The sequence below is a fragment of the Mchenga conophoros genome, linkage group LG17 (assembly GCF_057382185.1).
Source record: "Mchenga conophoros isolate Kocher_MC1m ecotype Shallow Benthic linkage group LG17, M_conophoros_male_GT1.1, whole genome shotgun sequence".
In the NCBI taxonomy this organism is placed as follows: Eukaryota; Metazoa; Chordata; class Actinopteri; order Cichliformes; family Cichlidae; genus Mchenga; species Mchenga conophoros.
The window spans coordinates 38,376,975-38,387,540 of record NC_140542.1 but is presented as its reverse complement, the minus strand read 5'-3'; the positions used below and the strand labels follow the sequence as shown (position 1 = coordinate 38,387,540).

The 10,566-nt window shown below is 42.9% G+C and overlaps 1 protein-coding gene across 1 annotated transcript in view; it reads right to left on the bottom strand.

Moving 5' to 3' along the window:
* syn3 (synapsin III) overlaps window positions 1-10,566 on the bottom strand; it is a 131,534-nt gene that overhangs the window by 69,984 nt on the left and 50,984 nt on the right. The window contains exons 5-6 of the mRNA XM_085251704.1: window positions 908-1,064; window positions 57-146 (exon numbers count right to left, since the gene is read on the bottom strand). Coding sequence (XP_085107830.1) covers window positions 57-146; window positions 908-1,064 — 247 coding nt within the window. The remainder of the gene's footprint in view (window positions 1-56; window positions 147-907; window positions 1,065-10,566) is intronic.

The following is a 10,566-nucleotide window of genomic DNA, read 5'->3' as shown; positions in this document are numbered from 1 at the left end:
TCCGTGAGAGTGGACCCCCCTGTTGAAATAAAGAATAATATCTGCGGGGCACTCACCATCTGTGTGTGGTTGGGATAAAAAGTTTGTTCATTCAGGGGGAATTTCTCAGGGCCGAGGGAGCGGTACAGCTTAATCATTTGAGAAAACTGCAAGCAGAAATAAACAAGACAGGAAGACGTCATTATTCAAGGAGGACAAACAGAAACTTATAAGATTCATGCGTGTTAACGACTTTTAGGAGCAGAGGATATGGATCGTCTGAAACTCCAGGTTTGTTTGGTTTTTGGTTTTTTTTTGTTTATAAAATGTGGCCTGGTACAGTTAGACCCACCTGTTAGTGTGAGGGTTTGAACACCTGTTCTTCTAAAATCAATAATCCATTTGCTTACACCCCGAGGTAATACTTTCTTGGAGTTATTTATTCTTGAGGTGCTGGAATTTCCTTTCCAATAGATTTGTCTTCAGACCTGCTTCGGTTAAACGTGTCGCATTCAGCAGTTGGTTAACATATACAGCATGATAGGTGCCTTACTGGTGATCAACCACCTCATTTTTTAACTTGTGCTTTGTAGAATGAGTAACAGAACTGTAAATATATAGTGAAGAATGGCACCTTTAACAAAACTGTGCTGCATATTTCCTGCTTTAAACCTAAATTTAAGACCTCTTTCAAAGCCAAGCATCTACATACTTTTCACTGCAGTTTTGTAGCTTTTCTCAGCACAAAGTGACTAAAAACACGTGGTGGCCGAAGCCGCCCGCTCTGCTGGCCAGCTCAAATCACAGGTGTTGCAGCTCCATTTATTAGCACAAATAAATCAGTCGGAGGCAGCTGCCGAGGGAGGGACTTTGCGACACCTTTGTGTGGGTGAAAGTATAGCAAAGAGAGCCGTTACGGAGCGCTTACCACCCAGGGTTTGCTGCAGAAGTTGTATATGGAGAAGATGGAGTTGACGCTCGGGACGCCGCCAAAATGGAGGCCGATGACAAGATTCCTGAAGTCCTCACCGGGAATCATGCTGTAGGCGTGCTGGCGAATCAGAACAAAGTCTGGCTTGAAGGACCTGCAGCAGGACGGATATGGAAAAGGAACCATCAGACTGGGCCTGTTGTCAAGGTTAAGCATACAGTTAGGCTGTTGAGGGTTATAGTAGCGAAGAATTCCAGGCAGCTTTGACTCAATAGGTAGAAGTAAAGCAAGGTTGGTGGTTCAATCCCGGGCTCCTTCTAGCCTGTGGTTGTGTTATACATGTCCTTAATGCCTACATAGTGTGGCTTGAGTGTTCAGAAAAAGCAGGAAGCAGCATACCTGGTCTGACTGATCAACATGAAATCTTTGCAAGCTTTTGCACCCAGACGTGCCAGACATCTACAGACTTTAGTGATTTCCTTTTCACCAAAAGTAAACTGTATCAAAAACTGTTGGACAAAAAAGTAATCATGGTATTTGATAAATATTCATCTAGTGTCGTTATAGGATCCAGTTTAGTTTGTCCAGTACTTCTCTTTATCTATACATCTACACATATACACATATATGTGACTGTTTTGGCAGATCGTAACCATCCACCCACTCCTCCATGTAACAATCAACTTCCTGTTTAACACCTAACCTAACAGCACTGAGGGCAAACATCTCCAGCATAGTGTCTCCTTGCAGGCTGACAGCTCTGTTGGCACATTATTAACACACTATATCTGGACGCTGTGTTTACAGTCAGGCCCTCTGTTGTTCAGTGCATCGAGCTGATGGGGTAAAGTAATGCTCCTTGCAGCACCTAATCTTTTTGAACCATCTATCCAATTAACCCAGCCTAATCCTTCCTTTTTAGACACTTTTCTGGGATCAGAGCCAAGTGCCCCATCACCCACCTGAAAGCCTCTTTTAAACTAGCCCACATTTCATAGTAACAAGGAGAATTCAGTTTGACTTTTATTTATTTATTTACCTGGAAACTTTAAAGTTCTAAACAAATGTTCCTGCCAATTGCTACATTGATGTAAAAATTATTAGAGCCCGGCCACTATAAGACCAATATTTGCTCATTTGAAAATCTGACATGTTAGGGGATATTTTTTTTGGGACATGGGAAATAAACATTTGTTATGTGAATTTCTGAGTCCTTACTTTGGCAATGAAGATCTTGTTTTATTATGACAACGAGTTACGGATGAATAGTTTACGCTGTGCCGCACTCTGCTCAGAACATCAGGTTTTAGTGTTCTAACCATACGGGATGCTGCAGGGTGCCCTCTAGTGGACAAATTGTGCAACATCGACATTCATAACGACATTCATAAGGGTGTTTCTCCCGCCTGTTCTTTACTTTTTCCAATATTCATTAATTTATCAGCCGTTATAAAAGCCGATACAGACATACAGGCAAACAGCCAATTTATCAGCCCCGCCCATTAATTTGATCAGGCTCTAAAATTGATCTCAATCATACAGTGACGTCTGGCTTGCACACAAAGTGTCCATATTTAGTAAATTGGTCATGAGAGACTCACCGACCCATTTCCAGAACTTGGTGCATAATGACACTAATGTAAAATGACACATTGTATATACTTGTGAGATTCCAGTGGCTTTGAAACAAAGATTCGACACACTGAGACTGGTAAAATCCTCGCACTCATGTTTCCGTGGTTAGTACCAAATCTGACATGCTCCGACAGGAAGCATCAGCCCGCTGCAGGTGGAAACCAAGCTGATGAGAGCGGTGAGACTAAACCCAAACAAAGTTGTGGGATATAAAACCAAAACAATGAAAGACATTGAGGCAATATAAAGCTGATGGAAACTACAGAGTGGGAAAATTCTTTGTTGCTAAGGGAGACGCCTTTTGACACATTCCCCTTGTGACATATACTTAAACGTATTAAAACAGAACACAAAGGTACACAGCAAGCCACTGGATTACCTGCAGTTACAGACACAGGTGCGTGCAGTAGGTAGAGGGCTGAAATTACAGCAAGGCCCTCCAGCAGACTCTGTGGTCCTCAAGCGCTGCTCATGTTAGACTGCACAGAGAAGACTGGCAGGATGGCTGAGGAGTGATCTGTCCTCGGCGACAGAGCGACTACAGCTGTTCCTCCCTGCTGCTGCTGCGCTCGGCCGCAGTGGCAACAGACCAAAGGCTCTGCTATTTATACTGGATGGAGCTGTTTATTGAAGCCCAGAACCCGACCAGACTCGACTGCTTCCTAAACACGGGACGTGCTGTTCCAAGCAAACTCCATCCTGGTTACAACTGTGCACGAGCAGTTTAATCAAAGAACACCTTATTAGCCTCAAACAACCTACTTGATTACACTACTTGATTATAACAGAACGGGCAGACGCAGCGGTCGTTCAGCACAGTGGGATTTCACTGGGCTAGAGTTAATGACGGCAGGAGCAGCAGAGCATCACTGAAGTTTGTCACCCATTAACTTTGCTTTTGTGTGTCTTCACCTGGACTCATCCTGTTAAAGTACTGCTTCCTGCGAGCCACGGATTAACCCTGAAGCAGCACGTTTATGTTTTACGATGCGAATACCTCGGGCCCTGAGACTCACTGCTTCACAGGCGATATTCTAATGTGGCCTTTGAATAGGTTACAGTGCAATAAAAGGCTAATAAGAGGCTCAGATGGGGGAAGAGCACAGATATAGATTAGGAGGTGAGGACAGAAAGGATCCGTGTGGATTCATAAGGCCACAGATAAGACAGGATTTGTAAAGTAAGCCAGACAGGGACCGAGTGGGTGGTTCTGTGTGGCGCGTGCATGTTATTGCTACCTGTCTGTGCAGGTGCTCCTCCCACAGAATGATACGGTTAACTGTTGACTCTCATCTGGCTCTAGCTGTGGATGTGAGAGTTTGAGGTCTTCTCACTTTCTGTGTGTTCGCCTGGTATAGACTGGTGACTTGTCCAGTATCAACAGGTCACTCTTACAGTCACTTCACAAAAGCCCCCAGAACAGGGAGGTGTCACTGCACAACAGGAGCTGTGTGCAAATATGAGCTAAAGTATGTGCTGATTATAAGTCATAGAAAATGTTTGGGAGCTGCTACTCACATTATTTTAAGTCAACATCTCCATCTCATGACTCCTTGCTCGTGAATGCAGCCACTCCCAGTGACGAACCCACAGAGAAAAACTGCCTGACTCTGCAGTTTCCCCCAGCTTTGTGGATGAGTTTCAGCATCTGAATACTCACCCACATCTGAATTGAATATTTCGTTAAATGGTTACAGCTCTGATCTGAGTAAGATCCATCACACAACCCTTTAAACACAGGTCAACAGCTAGCTGGGGAACACGGGAACATTTGGTTGCTCCAACGGTAAAATATTTCCCCTTGAAACGGGTGACAGAAAATAGATCCAGATGAAGGGTGATTACTAATTTGTCACACAGACAGACTAACATCTCCAAAGTAATATTTGCTCTGCTTCGGTTTCATGAGTAACCCCCAAAAAACACAGCCAACGCTATGAGCTTGTGCTGTGTTTTCACTGCTCCAGTGAGAAAAGGTGCAAATTCTATAGGACAGAAAGAGTCATAGCACAAGGCAGGTAATCCTCAAAGCACAGATAAACATGTTTAAAACAGGACACTTTATAGTGGCTGTGAATACACATCGAGCCTGGCAGTTACGTAAGCCCATCATAAAATGTACCGCACAACGGCGCCAACAGGATGTTTTCATCAGCATTCTTGGAGCAGGAAAGTATTCAAAACTCAGGACAATATGCTGCCGTTTGGTCTCCAGATCCATTTATCATACAGAATCTCTGACCTTCTAATAGGCTCCAAAGGGATGTCTGAATTGTGGGGAACACTTGTTCTCGAAACGGTCCTGCGGCTGTTTCAAAAGCTGGTGAGGGCCTTATCTTCCACCATCAGTCTGTCTCTCATTGATAAGCATAATCGGGGTAGAACTCGGCGGGAATGCCACAAATGTCAAACAGTACATACCGAGGATCAGCACAGCGCTCGTACACAATGGTGCATTGTGCCGCGCTGGCTCCCTGTCATCAGAGGGAAATGCACCTTAGAGAAAGTCTGTGCTTTCCTGTTAGGAGGACGCACTCCAGAGCAAAAACTCTCAATCAGGCCACAATCGTTTTATGTGTATATATGGGGAACATTTCCTACTTCAAGACAACTACAGGACTGATGCTTTTCTTTACAACTTTTACATTTTTCATGAGGTATAGCTCTCTGTCACTTGACTTGACTGAACACACTAAGGCAGTTTTTCCTTAAGTCAATGGGAACCTAACACAGGGTGCTGGCTAAAAACCACTAATGCTACCAGTCATATTCAAAGTGTTAAGGCGAATGAGTGACCCAACCAAGAGCAGTAAATTTAGGTCGGAGTAATGAGCGATATCACAAACTAACCCCCTCCTATTACCAGTTTTAATTTGCTTTTTACATAAATAACTACATTTATATAAATCTGTGAATGTAAATAATTGTGAGTAATTTAAAACTGAATTTCAGTTTTTGTATCACTGCGGCCCACCTGCAGTACTTTTTGCGTCCCATCAGGGGGCACCGGTCCACACTTTGGAAACCACTGGAGCTGGCTTTTCTGTTTCCCTGGCGAGTACATTTTGTTTTTCGCTAGTTAAAATCAGCGTCACATTTAATCAGTGGACTGCAGGCGCATTGTTCTAACAAAACTAGCCAGCATTAGCTCAGAGGTCCCGACGTTTGCATCCTCATCAGAATATAGTCACGTTTGGTCATTATATAAAAAAATAAATATATATATATAAAAATAATAATAATAATAGCCAAAACGCTAATCTAAAGGTTCAAAACAGCAGCGCGTAAGAGGTATCACAGCTGCTGTTCATCTTTTATATACAGTCTCAACCAGCACAGAGACGGCTCTGCGAGCCAATTAGCTCATAGCTGAAAAACACAGTTAGCTTAACATGTTAGAGATTGCATGATTTAAATAAGCTCTAAGTGATCAATACAATGAAACTAATTATTTTATAATAAAATGTATGTTCTGTGCAGAATTCTACCGTTTGGTGTCGCAGCGCTCGTTGGCGTCTGTAGCTGCAGGACATTTCAGAGGACCCACTGCACTCGAGTGCAGCACAGACAGAAAAGGTTCCTGAGTTTTAGAAAATCTATGTTCAACTAAAAACAGTTTGAAACAGCAGAAGCAAAAACGTGAACCTGAACACTGATGAGATTGAATAATTAATAAAGCCACTTTTATGAAGTTAAAACAATTGATTCAGTTTGCTGTTTTGGATTTTTACTAAGGACAGAACACATGACGCTACCATATCCAAAGGCTCTGAAGAACTCTTATTTCTCTCTGTGTCCCGTCTCTCCCTGTAGCCGAGCATCTTGTTGTGGTCCCCCAGTCTGACTCTAGGACTCCTTGTGGTTGCGGCCGTGGCTCCAGGCCTGGTGGCACCAGAGTGACCTGGCAGCATCTCAGATCCTGGGAAGTTGCTGTCAGGGCTGCCAGAGGTCTGGATTGTCTCCAGCTGAGCTCGCAATCCGAGGCTGATCTTGACACGACACTGAGGTCACACAGAAAACAACCCAAAAAAAGAAACGGGGCCCAGCAACAAAAAAATAAAACTTCACACGTGTGTTAAATCTAAACAGGAGTGGGAGTAACTTTAGCGTGCCGCAATTTTGAGAATGTTTAGTTGTTGAAGATTAGGAAAAAGAGTCCCACAGGAGGCAGATGTAATGAGGAAAAGGAGCTGCGAGAGGAACACAGCGCCAAATGACCTCTGGCAGGAGGGGAAATGAGCGTTGTTAGGAGTTTGAGTGAATTAGCGGGGCCATTTGTATTCATGGCTATATTACAAAAGCAGAGATGGTGGATCGGGCCTCACGGCCGCTGCATGCTTTCACTGCAGTCAAAAGAAACCACCCTCAGGCCTCCTAAAGCCACGTCTCAACTCAGCGTGTCTGTGAGCGGGATTTATTTGCTCGGTAACAAGATGAACCTGTTTGAGGTATTAAGTGTTCAGGCTGCTCTGGGCAGACAGTTCCTTCCCTGATTAAAATGGGTTTTTAAGGGGGTCAGCAGAAGGGGGGCGGGATGCTAAGGATTCTTGGCTAGCCAATGTGTGTGTGTGTGTGCGTGTGTGAACAGCCTCTGTGTGGTCTAAATTGTAAATTGTCACCTGAGGTAACCAAAGGCGGAGAGTCTTGTTATATGTGCAGAAGGGATTTGGAAAGCGGGGGTGGCCTTCTTTGGCGGGTAGCTCGCAGCATAGAAAATTAAATGAAAAGAGGGGGTAAAAAAAAAAGAAGAAAGAAACAGGACAAGGATCTGCTAATGTAATCTGGCGGCCTCCCTCCCTCTGTCCATCTGTGGGGTTGAGAATGGGGAGGAATGTGACGAGCCAATTCAGCCATTTGAGACAGAGAGTGAAAAAAGCGCAGAATTAAAGAGAAGTCTGGATCTAATGTTGAAACCGATTCAGAGCATCACCTCCAGCCCTGACAGTTCGTCCAAAATTAGGTTTTTCATTGACAGAAAATGACAGAACTGCAATTTGGGCCCAAACGAGAACGTGATCATTTGTATGTATGTGTATTTACCCATGACTGCCCTCACCTGGGCTCTTGGTGACGAATAACAATAGCATATTTTACATCCTTTAAATAAGCTCATTTTAAATAGTGGAGTTATTGATCAGTTTGGGGGTTTTTTTTTGTGTGAACTTGTGTTTATCTACAAAAAGATTCCACAGGACATTTTTAAGTAATATTAAAACGTAAGTCAGTCTGTTTTCTAGACCTCTGCATCACCACCTGAAGTCTGGTGTAATGGCCGCTGAACGGAGCAAAGTTTGACCAATCACAGCAATGAGGTGTGACCAGAAGCGACTTTCTGAAGAGTCACTTGGATGAGTGATGAAACGTTTCTCCCACTGAAAATGCTACGTCCGGATGATGGGATTTACTTATCTGGATGATTGAGCATGCATTGAGACATTGGCCCGGTACTGGTCCGTGAGTCGTTTATTTTGTTGTATTTATCCGCGACACTTTAATGGCCAGTCCGTGGTGCAAAAAAGGTTCGGGACCACTGTTTTAAAGGACTATATCCCTGAAAAAAAAACAAAAAAAACCAACGCTTATGGGTAAGAATAATGATTAATAGAAACGTGAACTTTTAGGTTGGTAGCCGGCAGCTGAATTCAGTTTTCTTACCCCTCCCAATTTGAGTACATAGTCCGTTTACCTTAGAGTCATGTGTCCATGTCTCTGGAGACTTTGTGAAAAGAGTCAGTGAGTCAGTGAAGCTCAATTCTGACCAAAGACAGCGATACTGAGGCGAGTTGTTGAGAATATCCAGAACCTTTCTTTTGGTAAGCGCTGCTGTTTTTGCTGCTGTTCGCCAGCGCTAGTGAAACTTTCTTTGAAGTGGGACACAGTGAATGAACTCTCATGTAATGTCAGCATTAGAGCAGGGCGATATGGCCAAAAATATTTATCACGATATATATTTGAAAATTTGCGATAACGATATAACTGACGATATAATTGATGCGAGACAAAATACAACTCCACAACATTACTAGCGCAAAAAGACAACCTTCCATTTATTTTCACTTAAATAAGAAGCTGGTTTTTATGTACATTAAAGCTTTATAAAAATGTAACAGTGCAAATACAAATTCCTTGCTGAAAGTTTAACCAAAAGGCATTTCCAGTAGAAATGGGCTGACATATCCTGAGCATAACCATATATAATATCCACTGAAGTTAAAAAGAGGTGCTTTGCAAAATTAAACTGCAGTATGCAGTACGTATTTTTCGGACCATAAGGTGCACGGGATTATAAGGCACATTAAGCGAAACAAAGCAGTCAGATAAATCAAACTTTATTAAACTCATTCTTCTTGCTTCCTCCACTTCTGTACCATTGATTCATTAATGTTGAATTCTCTGGCAGCTGCTCTATTCCCATGTTGTTGCAGTATATTAATGACTAACCTCGTATTGTAGATGGATTATCTCAGTTGTTCTCCTGACTGAAGTTTGGTCCGTTTACAGCATCCTGCCATGCGATTGCATTTGTCTCTAACCATGAGGAACCTTAACGTTAACTTTTATAAGTGGAAAAGTGTTAGTGTTCGTCCTCCAGCTTCACTGTTTATGTTATGCTAACATAGCTGTGTCGCTAGCGATTACGTAGCACATCATTATATACCAGCTAGCCCAACTTCAGTAACCCTACAAACGTCACTGCTGTTTAGTTTCCTGTCTTCATTTATGTTGGAAGTGATAGCAGAGCTGTACGTTTGATTTTTTTCAGAAATCTCTCAGTCAGAACATGCTATATCATGTTTAGGTAACTAGCGAGCTAACTTCCGCTAGCTTCCCGCTAACTTCTAACTCTGTTAAATGTAATAAATTTTGTTTTAATGGATGCCTGGAAGTTAAACTTTATAATTACACCTGGTAAAGCAGCAATGCTGATCGTTTTATTAAAGATGAAAGAATTTAGACAGTTTTTAATGCTCAGTGATGCTGCAGTGTTCGTTTGAACTGAAGAATAAGGAGTTTAGGACCCAGATTACTCCCAGATTTAAGGGCATCTTAGTCCGACAAATACGACAATAACGATGGCCGCTTGCATGTTCTGCAAAAAAATGTGCTTTGTCGTGTATCTGACGGACAAACACCAAACCAGTTCCACATCACTGAAGTTGCACCATTTTTACAAACCAATTCTGGTTCATCTGTTTCACTCAACAATCGGCCATGTGCGTATGAAAACAAAGGCACTGCGCATGCGCGTTTTACTCATATTCTATCGCGATATTTCATTTTCCTATTGTTGCCTAACATTATACCGGTATTACCGTGAACGGTATAATATGGCCCAGCCCTAGTCAGCATGTAATCAAACTTCTCAGAGGGAAAGTGTGATTTTTAGGACACTTGAGCCCAACATTAGCTTAGAGGACAACCTTTTATCCAAATGCCCGTCTCGCCTCTTTGCTCGTGAAATAGCCACACCCTCTGGTAGCCTGCACAGGACAGCCAATCTCCAAAGAATTGCATTCCAACTTGGACTGACTGCAATCACTCCCAGACAGACTAGCAATGGTTTGCAGATAACTAATCACTCTAGGGATGTGTGATATGACCAAAATCTCACATCCTGATGAGACATTTATTTTGCCATGTCTGAGTCTGTGGTGGGGGCCGGTTTGCGGCATAACTTGCATAGTACAGTTTTCTGGTCCGTGTCAGACTTTTCATAACCAAACCATTGTCCATCCACCCATCTACATTAAAGGGACGGCTGTGGAGCGTGTGAGCAGCTTCAAGTTCCTGGGTGTCCACATCTCCGAGGATCTCACCTGGACGACCAACTGCTCCAAGCTGGTCGAGAAGGCTCACCAGCGCCTCTTCTTCCTGAGGACTCTGAGACATCCTGGTGAACTTAACTGCACTACTGTAAATGCTGTATAGACAATCATTCTGTAAAATAAGATGATTATAATTCTACAACTGTTTACAACTGTTTATAACTTGTTTTAATATTTATATCCTGTCCATAGCCT